General features: G+C 43.0%; 1 protein-coding gene across 2 annotated transcripts in view; it reads left to right on the top strand.

Moving 5' to 3' along the window:
- The first annotated feature begins 208 nt into the window (after positions 1-208).
- The window catches only part of GUCY1A2 (guanylate cyclase 1 soluble subunit alpha 2), a 175,593-nt gene continuing 159,242 nt past the window's right edge, over positions 209-16,559 (top strand). For both annotated transcript variants that reach the window (XM_074916225.1, XM_074916234.1), the window contains exons 1-2: positions 209-488; positions 16,318-16,379. In XM_074916225.1, the coding sequence (XP_074772326.1) occupies positions 231-488; positions 16,318-16,379 (320 nt within the window). In that variant the 5' untranslated portion in view covers positions 209-230. The remainder of the gene's footprint in view (positions 489-16,317; positions 16,380-16,559) is intronic.

Genomic DNA, 16,559 nt, shown 5'->3' on the forward strand with positions numbered 1-16,559 from the left:
CCCCCGGCCAGGCGCGGCGAGGCGCGGAGCCGGGCGGCGGCCCCGAGGGGCGCGGGCTGTGCCGGCCCCGGCCCCGGCCCCAGTGCGGCGCCTCCGCCGCCGCCTCCCGCCCAGGGGCACCCGCGGCCATGCGAGGCGGCCGCCCCCGCGGCCGCGCGGCTCGGCGCTGCCCTCCGCGGCTGCCCGCCGCCCCGCGCTGAGCCGAGCCGCCGCCGCCGCCCCGCGGCACCATGTCCCGGCGCAAGATCTCCTCGGAGTCCTTCAGCTCGCTGGGCTCGGACTGCCCGGAGACCAGCCCCGAGGAGGAGGGCGAGTGTCCCCTGTCCCGCCTCTGCTGGAACGGCAGCCGCAGCCCCCCCGGCCCCGCCGACACCCCTTTCGCCGCCGCCGCCGCCGCGGCCAGCGCCGGGGCGCGCCGCGCTCCGCGCCGCCGGCGGGTCAACCTGGACTCGCTGGGCGAGAGCATCCGCCGCCTGACGGCCCCCGCGGTGAGTGCCCCGCGCCCGCGGAGCGCCGCGCCCGGCCCGCGCCCTCCGGCGCCGCGCAGAGCGCGCGCGGCGGCTCCGCGGGGTCGGGTCTGTGCCGGGAGGGCGGCAGCGGCGCCCGCGCCCTCCTCCGGGAGTCCCCGCGGGGCCGCCGGAGCCCCCTGCCCCGCCGTGCGCGCCCCGGCTGCGGGTGGCCAGCCCCCCAAACCCGCGGGAGGCAGGGTCTCGGCAGCCCGGTGCTGGAATTCGGGTCGGGAGGCACGGACAGGGCAGCTGCCGGTGGAGCTGGTGTAGCGTTTCCGCCGAGCCCCTTTCTGAATTGAAGGAAAAAGGTAAAATCATAAAGTGCTTATCGCTACCTGGCAGTAGCAACATCTTTTCATAGAAAGTTACATCTGTGTGCTGCATGGCATGCCCCTTCTTCCTTCACCACGCAGAAGACGCGAACTTCTTACATTTATAGGGCTTTTCTGCACTGAACAAGGTAAAAAAAAAAAAAAAAGTTTCGGCTTTATGTTCAGAAATATTTCAGCAGCAGATTTCCCTGTGCCTCCCAGATGCACTGACATTCCTGAGATCAGTTTCTTTCAAGTGTACTTTGAAATCCGTGACTTGGGATTATTTGGGTAGCTACACCTGTAGTTGAGAATCAGCAAAACATTGCGTGTGCAAGAATAAGGAGGGAGTTTGGGTAGAACCCGTAATGTACGCTGGTACTGCTTCGTAAGATGAAATCAGTGGCTCATGTAGAACAGAAGGTTCTTCTCCAGCCTTTCTGTTACGATTGTGCTATGCTCCTATGAACGCCTCTGTGACCATCCCTAAATTTTCCTTATGAAGTTTCAGCTGCAACTGAACGCTTGTTTGGTCTCTGAGATATTTTAACGTGGTAAGGTATAAAACATTAATTGCAACAAGTTGTCTTAGCCCGTGAGACAACTATATCTGCTATTGTGGCATTGGATCGTCTTTTTGCGCATTGTTATCCAGCTTTGGAAGTTACTTAGGAGTCTCGTTGTCAGCTTTCAGTTTGCTTTTGTTTTAATATAGTCGTTTCTGTTCAGTGTTTCTTGAACTGGCTAGGTAGGGGTAGACAAGCTGTTTAATGGGAGAAGTTAGCAGTGCATTACATACCTAATACTCATCCAGTTCCAGTTAAGACTTTTCTTTCCCACTGATTTTTTCCCTCTCCACTGGGAATCTGGTCTTGTAATGCTGATATTAATAGATGATCTCTCAGGTCACCTGTCTTGTTTTAGTAAAAAAAAAAAAAAAAAAAAAAAAAAAGCAGCTATTTAATTTGATAATAATGCAGCGGCATAATTAGAGCATGTGTTACCCCAAATATTTAAAGTATTCTGATGTAGCTGAGTGCAGTATTTTTAGATAACCTTAGTATTTGTATTTTCCCAGCTTTGACTGTTACTTCCTGTATTGAGTTGCTATAAAAGACAATTACAGTTTTATGGCTTTGATGAATTAATTTGATGAATTTGTTTTCAAAATAAGCACATTATTTGAATTAAGAGATGAGGGAAACTTTGTTAGATCTTATAGTGTTCTTTCCTTCCTGTTCTCAGAGAAATTTCATTTAAGAATGCAAAAATTTCATCCAGCCTCGTTTTGATGTCCCAAACAACAGCTTCCATGGTTTCCTTGGGAGTTAATTATAGCAACCCTTATTGCTGAAAAAACGTGTTCTTTTTAAATTTCAGTATGTGATACATATTGCTTAAAATTTCCCTTTTTATCTTGGCATCATAACTAGTGCTTCACTCCCCTCTTACACACTTCGGCATAAATTACTGTGATTAAGTCAAAAAAGTCATGTTGCCACAGTCCCAATATAAGAAAAGAGTCAAGTCCCTGTCTTGTAATTTTTCACTCGGAGAATTCACTGTTCAGGTACGTTGTTATTTTGGTGCATTCTTGTTGAGAATATGTTCTGTGATACTGAATATATGCCTTCTTGCAACAAGTCAAGTTACCATATGTCTACCACTTTGATTATTTTTACACATCTGCTAATATAAATCAGGAATAACTTTAATTAGAAGTAAAAAACCTCAATGCTGCCTATAAAATTAGTGTCAACTGTGACTCATTTCCATTATTTGTAAAATTAAAAGACAAGTCTAAGGGTGCATTGACATATGTTCTTTCTGAACAAAAAGCTTTAATACTTTTACTATAAATGTAGTTGTATCTTCATTCCATGATACTATAGATACGGGTCTCTGTTAAGTAAATAAACATATATTTATGTACACACAAGTATGTGTGAATGTATATACTATATATATTGCCTGAAATGGCTTAATGTTTTTCTTTCCAACATGAATGTGTCAGCACTTTGTCCCCATCTCAACGCTGAACACTTTCAAAGTTGAAGGATGCTACAGGTTCCTGATGTTTATACCTAGCCTTAATTTTGTGCTTTCCTTCGGCAATGGTTAGGACTGAAATACTGAGTGAAGTGTTTCTTTGTGTTTTCACTGAGGAAAAACTCTGTGCGTGTGTTTAATACTACTGTGGCATGCAGGGAGATCTCTGGGGTGATGTTTCAGTGTGGCAGTAGCAGGGGCTACCAAGGGCTGCTCTGGGGATGTGGACAGCCTCGAACTGATCAGGAAGGAGCATCCAAGGGGTGAAGGAGCTGAACAGAGGGGTGTCCATGGGGCACAGCAGCAAGAGGGCTGTGCAAGCAGAATAGGTCTTATAAGTGGTAGCACAAAAATGTGTATGAAAATATTAGTATCTCCTGTGCAATGTATTAATGAGTAAGTACAACCGTACTGTCCACGGAAAGAGATTCTGTAGAGTAAAATGCAGTAATGAAGTATTTGAGGTATTTTATACTAAAATACAGTGAAAAGAAGTAATTGCATTTTGTATCACTTGTAATCTTGATATCAAGTTTAGATGAGTGTGACCTGCACAAATACTACTTTTTGTGGAACTGTGGGAAAAAAATTAAAAAGTGAACCTTGCTGTGTTGCAGCATTTAATCCAACCCCTTCTGCTTGCTCCCAGAGAACAGCTTCTGGGACTTTCCAGCACACATGATTTTCCAACTTTTCTCAAATACATTTTTAGAGATTTTTCCTGTGGTTGTTAGAGGATATAGGGGCTAGATCCTCAGTCAGCACAGGGTGATTTTATATTCCTGTGGGTTTGTAAACATTTCCCAACATACCTGCATGGTTGAAGTATGGACACTGTTCATCTGGAACTTGCTTACCCCAAACCCTCTCTTTTTTAACAGCCAGAACTAGGATGATAGGGCTTACCTCCCACTAAAACAGCTGCGTATTTTGGGGAAAAGTATGCGGTGATGAGGAGGATGAGCAGACCTCCATATGTACGGTACTGTTGGGTGAGCAGAGCATGCTGGGGGAAGTCAGGGTGCACCGGGTAGGGAGGCAGCAGCAGTGATACAAGAAGAGAGGCACCTTTTGTCACAGCTGCACTCAACAAACTAACCGTGCATATACTGAACATCACATGGAGTTTTTGGCCCCCGAGGTATCATTTTGGTGAGTAAGCAGGAGCACTGACAGCAGGAGGGTTGGGGCTCTCCCAGCAGCCGGGCACAGTTGGGCACCGCAGCCCAGTCAGGGGAACTGTGCCCAGCCAGGCCATGCTTAGCACCTGAGTGTGAAGATTATGTTTTGTGGGACCAACTGTGTCTGCGCAGCATGGTAAACTCCAGGCATTGCACACTCTCAGCTCCGTGACTCCTTTAGCTCACAAGATCGTCACCAGCCGTGCTCCATTATGATTGCCCCATGACTGCCTCTGCTGTCTCACAGCCTTCGTTCCTGTGTTGTGCCCAGAGAGCTGAGCCCGTAATTGTGTAGGCAGCTCCCGTCCACTCTGACGTGTTCCTAAATCATGTTTCTGACTGGGCAAAGATGTCCTTTCTGTCCTCTTTCATCTGAACCACCATGAAAGGATCTTTGGTTACCTACCTACTCTACTAGAGAAATTTGGAGTTAGATCCAGTTGCTGTCAAAACTAAATAGGTTACCCTGTCACTGGACTGAGTTCAGGTTTTTGGAGATAAATAGTAAAATGCTGGGAACCTAGTAGGGACATTGATTAATGACCTTGTTTTTTAAGAAATCAACTGCAATAATTATATATACATCACAAGTAAATGTAACGATATATTTTTCTTGTGATTCCAGCTTTGTTGTTGTGTTCTGGTTTAAAGGCTGAATTTTACACCCACAATAACATAAATTTAGATTAATTATAACTAGAGATGATGATACTATATGCTATTCATTATCAACATAAATTTTTCTGCCTTTAAGAGCTCTCCTATATGGGAATGATATCCTGGCACCAGTGGACACAGTTTTATTCTTTAGAAATGCCGTTTAGTATCTTAGTGAATTCCAGTTCCTTGCAGCAATTTTCACATTTGCTCCAGTTCTATCTTGACTTGTATCCAATACCAGCCTGAAAATAGAATCAAAATAAAAAAATTGTCCCTGATTTGAAAAGTCAAATACTCATCTCCCATCTAAGGGACATGGACTATGGCAAAGAAGATGAGAGTGTCTGGGCATGCATTCAGAGGAGACTGTACCCCCAAGTGCTGTACTGATCTTTCTGGAAAGAGAATTACAGCATGACACAGCATTAAACTGAGTTACATTTCCGTAAGATTTTATTTTCTAAATGGCCTAAGTAACACATCTCTTGAACTATAAACATTATTAAGTGCAAATTGCTTCTGATTGATATACTTTTTTGTTCATTCAGAATTTTTCCTGCTATTCTTTAAAGGCCCAGTTGTAGGCACGTTTAAGAAGATTTTTTTCCTATTTAAGTTAGGAAGCTGCTACTGGCTGATGCCAAATAATTTGAATTTAAGAGTTGTCTTTTTGTATACAACCTTCTTCCTGACAGTGGGAGAAAAGTGAACCCGAAGACAGTTGTTCAGGTTAGCATGTAGGCTATTACTTATGTCACAGAATTGCTGTAACTTCAAATTGCTTAATTGCAAGTGAATCCTCCAGTGAGTGGAGGTGGGATTTTGGCGGAGAAATTACAATATAGCAGCTCAAATCAAGCCTGGCTCCATCATAAACCTCTACCACTTACTGTCAAGGAATAACAACTGTTTTTAGTGGCAATAACAAGTTGTTGCCACTAACAGGAGAGGTAAAAAACCACTAGATTTTGAAATAATTTTGCACGAGTATTCCAAGCTCCTTATGACTCACGTTAACCCATCAGGTATATCTAAGATCTACTGTTGTAGGAATAACTTCTGCCTGTCTTTCTGAATGAAGAAAGGTAATGTCAAATGATAACCATATCAACAGTGTGATGACCTTGTTCACTTAATAGCCCAGGCTGGATGGACTTTACATGAGTAACATCCTTCTCAGGAATGAGGGTGTGAAGGAAACCCTCACTTCACATGCGTGAAGTGAGACTTCACTTTCCTTGCTTATGGAAATGGTGAAGAAAGGCACATCCCATGAAAAACTCCTAACTTCTAATTCCAACAGGCAAACAGGATTATTTTTTTATAAGTATGATAAAATCAGATTTCAATTTACAGAGAGAAAAGCCATTTATATGCAAGGTCACACGAGCAGTCTGTAGCTGGTCAATCTGCTGTATCATAGCATGACACAGAACAGTGGTGTCTTAAACAGGAACATTCTGGAAAACATTATCAATCTGAGCATCAGTGTATTTTGTTTGTTTGTCTTGTTCAGTAGTTTAACATCTCATGCAAGGTAACATCAGCCTCAGCAAATAATATATCAAAAAAATCAGTTTGGCTGCACCAGAGAGCCTGCAGCACTGTAGTGACCTTGATGAAATTTTGCTTAGGGTGAGTTTGAATATTTGACATCCAGTGCTTAGACCAATCACAGTAATAGTTGCTTTTTTAATGTTTGTATAGTTCCAGGCTGAAACCTTGACTTCCCTACAGTGCTTGGAAAAAAATGTGTCTTGGAAACATTCATGCATTGCAGGCATCTTTGCTGCCTGGAAGCAGAGAGTGTATCCCCGCTGGGGATCAGGCCTGCCCACAGGCAGAGCTCGACTGCTGGCTGACAAACCAGAGCGTGGCAGCATCAGTGTTAATCCCACAAAACTGATCTCAGTGTTTTGCACTTCTCCGCCTCTCCCCTGTGTTATGGTCATCAATATATGCCTATAAGCAGCAGTGTGCCCTCATGGTTACATCAAGGGTGGGTGAATCTTCATTTGCAGCTGCTTGGGCAGAGACAGTTACCACTTCACAGTGGTCCAGGGTACTCCTGGTGAAACTTATAATGTTAACACAGAGAACAGCCCTCTCTTTCCTTCTACCTCTAGTGCTAATGTTAAAGGCTGTTATAAAATGTTTTGAGTGAAAGAAATCATTCCATCTCATATCCAAATTCTTTCTAGATGTGTCTGCTTGCTAACTCTTAAACTGAGTTTCAAAATGAAGACCAAAAAAATCTGTAGTTTGTCTATAGGTCTCAAAGGGACAAGCATCTCTGCAGCTCCACATATGAAATTATGTCCAGTTATACTGAGGAAATTGGGTTTGTTCTATCCCAGCAGAAGAAATTCCTGAGAAGGGCAGACGTGTAAAGCCTTTCATTTCCTATCTGTCGGCTAGAGTAGCACCAATGATTTTATGTAGTAGATGTGATTTGCATTAAAAGATGAACAGGTAGTATTAGTGATAGATCATCTGTTCTTTTCTCACCTCCTGAATACATTCTGTCTGCAGCACAGAACAGAGCTTCTATCCATTCCAGACATGGGTGAAATTTGAAGATGAACAAAGTGATCCCAGCTGGTATTATAATGGATAGCACCCTGAGATATTTATCCTTCATTGTCAAGGAGTTAGACTAGATGATCTAATAGGCAATTTCCATCTGTAATGTCTGTGATTCTTCTAGTTGAAAGGCAGCTGGAGATGCAGGAGTTATAATTTCTAATTATTATTTAGCTCTGCTTTATTTCTTCAGAGTGTTTGCGTTGTTACTAGCATGAAATGTTATAGGGTAAAATTCTTAGTCTCAATGTTATTTATTAAATTAAGGCATTTTCTTTGATGTGCAGAAGTATTTCTCTGTGAAGAGTATCTCAGTTTGCATGAACTGAGGAGCAGAGTGGTCGCAAGTTTAGGTGCCAGGTGATACTGAGTTCAGGTGCTGCACCCTCGTCCTGTCCTGTCCGGATCATTGAGAGCTGCTGCAGGGCAGCTTGTTTTGCTTCCAGCTGGCAGTCATCCTGCTTTGGATCCTCTCACAGTCCCCTCCTGGGGATTCTTCATCTTCCTCTCTTGATACCAAATCTGGTGCTGGTCATGGAGGTCTGCAAGCAGTTAGTGCTTTTATCTGAAGTACAAACTTCTGGAATCAGGAAGCTGGTTTTCATGAAGAAAAAATACATTTTAACTCATACACTTACAGAGAAAAAAAAAAAAAGAGTACACCCTAAAGGTTCAGAAGCTAGAGAGTAAATACATATTTATTTTCCTGATTAATTATAAAAGCATTATTAAACCTCCAAATATTTCTTTTTTTTTTTTTTTTTTTTTAAATTGCCAAATGATTGCTTACATTGGGGCTCTGCTTCTCTGATTTCTGTTTCTGCCCTTTCATTCCATTTTTTGGCTGTTGGAAAGGGGACAGGGAGGGATCCTGGATGTGCAGGACCTGCAAGGACCTGCTAGGGAGACTTCCAACTTTCTGCATCATCAGAAAATTGTCAGATGCCAAAGAAGCCTTCCTTTTCTTTTTCAGTTCTGCTTTTCCCTAGTTTCAGCAATTTCAATTCTTATCTCCCCACTCCTAGCATATGGGAATGGTGATAAATATTTGTCTTCAGCTGGAGCCTTGATTCTTTGTTTATGGCCTCTTTAACATCAATATTTTGGTGACCAGAAGGACAGGGAAAGAACAATTTTCCACTGTTTTCATGATCATGGGGTAAATATTAAAAAAGCCAGACTGGATGTGAAAATGACTGTTTTGCCGTTTATTTCCTTCCAGATGGGCCAGGTACACACCTACTCCTGTGTAATCACCTATGCACAAAGACTTGACTAAAATTGGTTCTGAAATATGAAAGAAATGTTTTTCATTAATGAACAAACACCAGCAGTGAAGCTGGCAATTAAAGTCGTACACATCTGCTGAGTTAGTGATTGAACACTACAAATTTGAAGCATGTAAAACTTCCAGCATCAAAGTGCTGATTTGGCTGAGGTTTGTGGTAGTTTGCCTCCCCTGTGTGCAGAAGTGTGGGTTCCTCTAGGAAGGACTTTGCAGCTCCCCAGGGCACAAGAGTCTGGAGGAGCCCCCTAACCCAAGGAACTTCCTTGAAGAAATTCTGATAGAAGCAAAGTGGTTTCTAGCTGAGCCTATTATGCTTTTCAGTGCTTCAACTTTCATGTTTAAAATTTTAAGCACTCAAGTTTTTAAGAGCATGACTGTTGAAGCACTTTTGAGGCTCAGCTAGGAGCCACTTAGCTTTTACCAGGAAAAATCATTGAAGCCGTGTTAGGGTTAAGGAGAAACTCTGTGTACCTGGCTGCTCTCTTGGCTTGGACCTCTCTGTTCCATACAGTCCCTTTCTTCTCTAATCCCATCTGGTTATTTTAGGATGCCAAAGGAATGGGATGGAGAATTTGAAACTGCATTTATGTAAATTTAGACTGAGTCATCTGGGATACTCTGTGCAGTTCTGTCACCTCAGGATGGGGTTGGACTGTCCTTAAACATTTAAAAGATGTCTAAGTCTAAAGCAATCACTCAACATCTTTTCTAGACGAAAGAAAGAAATAGGTATTTCTAAAGACTGAGTCCTCAGGCATGTATTAGATGCCAACTGTAGGATTAAATGAATCACTCTGGGTACCTACAGTTTCCTACCATTTTTTTCTGAAGGTGTTGCAATCAAATGAAAGACATTTCAGAGGCAACAGAAAATGGCTAGGGAATAGGCTAAAGTATGTCCTCGGAGAAGATTGGAAAGCTTACATTTGATTGCCTTGGGAAAGACGTTTATAACAAGGGATGACATTGAAGTGAAAGCCCCCTCCCCTCTGTCTCCTAAACTGGAGGCAATGAAGTTGAAAGGAGGGGAAATTAAACTCAAAAAAAGAAAGAAGAATTGTACACAGTGTTTAAACTGGAATCCGTTTCCAAAGGAAGTTGTCTGGGTTAAAAAACATGAAATACTTCAAGTTAATTTAGACAGATATCTTCATAAAGTTTTTCTCCAGTTAGTCATAAAAGGCTTTTGAAGAGCTTCTACTCCTCTAGCTTCAGGTCTTGAACCGGTTTTGCACTACTGGAGAGCAGGGTGAGATCTAGCAAGATGGACAGATTTCTCTGTGAGTGCATCGTGCAAACAGTGGTGGCTGGCAGAGTTACAGTGGCTGCCATGGCAGGGCTGCCATGGTCAGGATTGCGGCCTGCTGCGGTGCAGTAGCAGTGTGCTCTGGTTACAGCACTGAGGCAACAGGTGGAAGAGCTGTAGAAGATAGTGAGCAGGCTGTATGCATCAGGGGAGATGGAGAAGTCTTTTAGGGGCCCTGCAGAGCCAAGGACCTGAGCTCCATGTTGAAAGGAAGGAGGGAAAACCAGAGACAAACCTTGAGGGTCAAGGGTGGAAACTCCTGAGGTGAGGAAGGGTGGACATTTGTTACTTCTGACAACACAACTAAGGCCTTTTTTCTACCTATTGTTCAGCAGTTTCAGAGCAGATACAGTGCCCTGGGAAGAGGTGGGAGATGACCTCCCTTGGGATGAGGCATCAGAGCCAGCTAAGCCTCAACGCTTAGTGGCTTCAATAAAAGGAGAGTGGTGGGTATCAGAAACTCTCTGCTGAGGAGACAGAGGCACTCATCAGCCAGCCTGCCTTGCTGCCTCCAGCGGTTTGCTGCTTGCCAAGAGCTCAGACATCGTGTTGCAAAGAGACTGTCAAAGTTTTTTTGCCTCTTGGGCTGTGACCCCTGCTGGTCATCCATGCGGGCACCAGTGATACAGCGAGGGAGACCTTGAGTATAGCAGGAGTGACCGCACGGCTTTGAGTGCAAGGGCAAAGGGTGTGGGTGCCCAGTTGGTGTCACCTCAGTCTTGCTGGTGAGGGGGAAAAGCTCTGGTTGGAGCAGATACATGTAATAAGGCAGTCCCTGGCTGTGTGGGTGGTGTTGCTGGCAGAACTGTGGTCTCCATGGGCATGTGCTGAGCAAGAGCAGCGTTCATCTGACAAAGTAAGGTGAGGGTGTCTTTGCAACAGGCTTCACAACCTTGTGAGGAGGGCTTTCAACTATGCTTCTCAGGGAAAGTGTTTCATTCTCTGAAGAGAAGGGGAAGCAGTGAAGAACTATCAGGGGAGCAACAAGATGGAAGAGGCCCTTATGCTTACCTCATGAAAGCAGCATGACTGGGAGCCCACCTCAAGTGGCTGTGCCCAGATGCAGGCAGCATGGGGAGCAAACAGGTGGCATTAGACATGCCCATGATGCCACTGAGCTTGGACCTCCTGTGGGATTGCGGACATCCTTGTGTGGAAAGGCTCTGAAGATGGGAGTGCTGCAGGAGATGGACACAGGCTCTTCAGGAAGGACAGGCTGGGGAGGTGAGGAGCAGGAGCTGCGCTCTACTCAGAGAGGTTGCAGCAGTGCCTTTGGACAGAGCAAGCTGGCCCAGAGCATGAGGGTCAGGAGCAGAGGACAGGTGAGCAGGGATGGTGTGATGGTACGTCTGCTACACACTGACTGGTCAAGAACTGAAAGCAGAGGACCTTTAGACAGTTGGAAGAAGCCTCACAATGGGAGGCCTTGGTACTCATGAGGGACTCCAGCCAACCTAGAATCCACTAGAAGGGTAGTAGGTCTGAGCACAAGCAATGCAGGAGATTTTTGGAGTGTGCTGAAGACAATTTATTAATGCAGTTGATCGATGACCTGACAAGGCAGGGGATACTTTGCTAGAGCTATTGCTTACAAACAAGGAAGAATTAGTTGAAGTTATAAAGGCTGAGGGCCGCCCTGGTTACAATGATTGGATGCTGGAGTTCAAAATACTGAGGGAAGTGGGAAAGACAAATAGGTAGAATCACAACCTCATACTTCAGGAGAGCAGATTTTGGCTTCTTCATAGATTTTCTTGGCAGGATCCAATGGACAACTAGCCTGTAGGGTAAACGGGCACAAGAAGCTTGTTGATCTTCATGGACCCTTTGACAACCTCAATGCACAAGAACAGTTCATTTGCTGAAATGCAAACAAAGATGTCTACAGAGCTTGGATGCAGGGAAGGAATGCCCTGGAAAGATATTGAGGCATTAGCTGAGTATGCAGGGATGGAGATGGGAAAGACTCCCAGTTATGGCAATCAGGCAAGGTACTTGATGACTGGGAAAGGGCAAACATAACAGTCGGCATCAAGAAAGGCAAGGAGGATCCAGGGAGCTACAGACCAATCAGCCTGACTTCAGTACTTGGGAAGGTTATGGAGCAAATCCTTTTGGAAGCCTTTTCTTAGCACAAAAAAAGAGATGGTGATTGGGAACAGCCAGGACAAACTTTACCCCTTTATTCCCTTTAACACCTTTTTGATTTGTGTAATGAGACGATTATCTCAAAGGACAAAGGGATATTGTCTACCTTGACTTTAGGAAAGTCTTTGGTGTCCTTTAGTGTCGTTACAGCCAAATTGGTGAGATATGGACTGCTTAAGTGTATGGTAAATTTGGTGCAATACTGACTGAACTTTAGGGCTCAGAAGGTAGCCATCTGAGTCACAAAGTTGAATTAGCAACCAGTTATCTCTGCATATCCCTCAGGGATTGAAACTGGGGCCAGCAGAGGACTACCAGGATGCTCAGGGGATGGAGCACATGATAGCTGAGGAGAAGCTCAGTGAGATGCATCCATTCAGCTTTTAAGAAGAGGCAATTTTGGGGATATCTTGTTGCAGTCTACAGGTACCTGATCAGGGTGTGTAGAGAAGATGGAGCCAGATTTTTCACAGGGGGGCACAGTGGAAGGATGAGAGACAACAAAGCTGGGAAACGAGAAGTTTCAACTAAGTATTAAGAAAAAAAAAAAAAGTTAAGAGTGTGTTCAGACACTGGCCCAGGTTTCCCAGAGAGGATGTGGGATTGTTGTCCTTGGGGACACTCAAAACTTCTCTGGAGAAGGACCTGAGCAACCACTTGTAACTCTAGTTACTCTGAGCAGCAGGAAACCTGTATAATCATACATTGATTATAATCATACATTGATTTGGTGATTTTTTTTTCAATTTATTCTGACATATTAGGCTTCGCTATGGTCTGATACCTTGATTCAGAATTAATTCAGGGAAGTCCTGTTGCTTCCTCCATGCAAAAGTCTGAATATCTTCAGTGTTGCCTTTTACCTTATGTATCATCTTTCCACATGAAGCTTGGGTATGATCTGGTATGGTAATTCTTGGATTAATGTACAGTTGACAATAGCAATACTGGCATGTTGTAATTTGATTTGCCCTTAGAAGCATGAATTGATGTGACTTATTCCTTTTGTAATGCATACCAAATATTAGTAAATCATTATAATCAAAATGAACTTTTAAAATTTACTGGTTTAGGTAATAGTTGCTATTTTACATTTATATCAAACCTTTCATTTTAAGTGTTCACGAAGCTTTAAAACCTCTCCAGTAGATAAGCACCACTGGGTACCTGAATGGCACAAACTTACATTGCTGTGGAGGAGGAGTATTGTTAGAGGCTGTCTTTTATCTTCCTGAATGGCAGAACTGTGCTTCTTGGAGAGGTGATGTGTGTCATGCTACGAGGAGAGGGTTTAGCTATTTTGCTTCCATCCAGTCTTGCCATTGGATGCAGAAAAGAGGTGGAAATGCTTTCCTTCCCACTCTCATGGGCAATTCATAGTCAGTAGTGGAAGAAGTAGTACACCAAACTACCCTTGCAGGCAGCTTAAGCAGGTGTATATCTCTTCTTTCTGTTTTGTGTAGTCACGGCTATAGTTACAGAACTACATCTATAGCAAAATGACATTCACCAGCAATGAAATACAGCAAACTGAGAAGATGAGCACAGTGGCTTTTTAACCATGCACAGTGACATGCTGTAATAATTCTTGTCAGAAAACAAGAGTGAGTTTGTGACTCCTCAGGTCAGTTTTCATACCGGCTGTGAGCACATTACATAGAGCTCTGTTTATGACCAGTGTTTTAATCATAAATCCTATTTTTTGTCTGTACTTACTTTCTAAGTTTTGAGAGGAGATGCCGCTGAAAAGGGGTATGAGTTCACGGGATTGTGTTAAATTGTCTGACAACAGCTAGACAGCTGATTTAGCTTTCATAAGACACAGTTAACGTGGGCTATTTTTATCCTTCAGCACTGCAGGAGAAGGGAGGTCTACTGATGAAATAAGCTCAGGACTTGGAGGTTGCTTATGTGGTCAAATCTTGAGGTATTCAGAAGGATTTTTCCATGGGTAAGGAGTGCAGTATCTGTGTATTAGGCATGAGAAAGCCAAAGACAATCAGTGGAGGATTGCTCAGGTGTCATAAGCTGCAAAACTTCCTGAGAAGACAAAAAGCTATTTTCCTTCCTCTCTGCTCCTCTCTGCTGTGGTACCAGATATTGCTGCCTTCCATACCCTTGCTGTAAAAGCACTTTGGGAGAACCAGAAGGGAGTTTTAACAATCAAACATTTCTACCGCTCCCTATTTTGTGTCAGAGGAGTTGCTGGTGCAGTACTAACGTTGTGTGTTGTAGGGAATGAGACTGAGGTAAATGCTGTATGGAGATGGGAGATGGCAGCTGCCTGGACCTCTTTGCTTAAAGCCATTTTACTTTGCTTCATTGCTAGTCTGGGAAAATACATCTTTTCTATATGTGAAGAATGGATTTTTCTGCCTGCTGAGCACAGGAAAGCTTCTGAATCTCTGTGAAAACGTGCCATGAAATATATTTGTAGCTCATCGGGTCTAAGGACTTCAACACCTGCTGTACCACTGAGAAGAGGAAAGTTTTTTGATATGTGATGGTTTCTTTCGTATGGTGCTTCCATTGTGTTTTACAAGACAACATGTAACTTCTAATACCTTTTAACATGGGAAACTTAGCTCCCACAGAGAAGAGATCATCTGATACAGAATTAACAAAAAACCCCTTGTTTCAAGGTTTACATCTATTTTGAGTTGATTTTTGTTCATAGAATAAATAGAATAGTTTGGGTTGGAAGGGACCTTTAAAGGTCATCTAGTCCAACCCTTCTGCAGATAAGCAGGGACATCTTCAACTAGACCAGGTTGCTCAGAGCCCCGTCCAGCCTGGCCTTGAATGTTTCCAGGGATGGGACATCTATCACCTTTCTGGGCAACCTGTTCCAGTGTTTCATTGTAAAGAATTGTAAAGAATTTCTTCTTTATATATAGTCTGAATCTACTGTCTTTTAATTTAAAACCATCAACCCTTGTCCTATCGCTACAGGTCCTGCTAAAAATTTTGTCCCCTTCTTTCTTGTAAGCCCCCTTACGCACTTGTTAAATGCATGCATTTCTACACATTTTAATTCAACAGGGCAGACACATTCTTATAGTTTGGTATTAAAAAAAATGTTTACAGTTGTCCAAACCTAGTGCAGCCTGGTATACACTTTTTCATTCCCACTGTCCACAAAACAGATACCTCTTTGTGCAAACTCAGGAGCAAGAGTAGGTAGAAAGCTCAGCTCTCAAACTGCTGAATCTGTACAGCAGAAGCAAAACCTGAGACTTTCAAACATGATGGTGGTTTTAGAATGAAATTCCTCTAATTAAGGAGCATTTAAACTCCAAAACAATTAGGTGTCTTTTCCAAAAGATAAGGAAATACTAAATATCTCTACAGTGTCTGCTGCTGCAAGTCTGATCAAAACATCCCTGTGTGCCTCTGACACAGAAGGAAGGCTTATAAATTCCAATTGCGTACCTTTGTCTGACCTCTGGCACCAGGACAAAATGGACAGATGAAAAACCTCAGATTTGGTACAAACTAGTCATTTTAGAAGAATGATGTTTTGCCGTAAATGACTTGGAAAATTCAAAAGAGAATGACATGATTTTCGCATTTGCTTTATTTACACAAAGATCTCTCATGAATTAATTCAAAATAATAAGAAAAGCCTCAGCAGCAGCAGTAGTAAGGAAAATAAAAATACATATGTACATATGTATTTTGGTGAACACTGTAGTAGTAGTAGTAATGCAAACGAACATATATGCACATGTAGTTTGGTGAACAACTGTTAAATCAGATAGCATAGAAATGCTTGAAGCATGTCACAATTTTCTTTTGATGAACTTGGGTTTCCCAATAATTTAAAAGATGACTGGAGGGTCATAGCTTGTCAAGAAAGTAAGCCAAAATAAATTGCATCTTTATAATATTCTTTAGAACAAAATGTTCTAGGGACCATGCAAAGTTTAAAAACCCAATGCTTTTTCCTAGTGGCATTTTCATCATAAAATAATAGCATTTTCTTGCAGACTATTTGAAATTAATAATTTTAAATTAATAATTGGTGGGTGATAGTTTTTGAGAGCTAATAGTGAAGTGTCTCCTTTGTTAGGCACAACTAGTCTTGTAAGCAGTATTAATTACGTCACACTAAAATTAATTCCTGTTTAAATGGTGTGTGTTTAATTGTTGTGATGGGCATCTGGCGGGTAGAAGATCAAGAGGCGTAAAACTGGAGAAAAATAGTGTGTTTAAAAGATCTGTTAATTAAACTGTACTATACTTCCCTAATCTTACATTTTTTAAAATTATTCTTCCGTAGCCTCAGACCATTCGGCAAACTCTTCAAAGGACATTGCAGTATTTTGAGCATCAAGTTATTGGGTAAGTGTTTATGTGAGGTAGTGAAAGATGCATGGTAATGTTTTGGTCTGTGCTTCCCAAGTCACTGACTTGCGTGACAACCTTTTTAATTTTTTCTCTCAAATTCTTAGAGATGCTCTGCAGTAACTCTACATACTGTGGATGTTGATGATAAACTGCTGTCCAGTCCTGCTTCCATGC

Source organism: Athene noctua, chromosome 1 (assembly GCF_965140245.1).
Source record: "Athene noctua chromosome 1, bAthNoc1.hap1.1, whole genome shotgun sequence".
Taxonomy (NCBI): domain Eukaryota; kingdom Metazoa; phylum Chordata; class Aves; order Strigiformes; family Strigidae; genus Athene; species Athene noctua.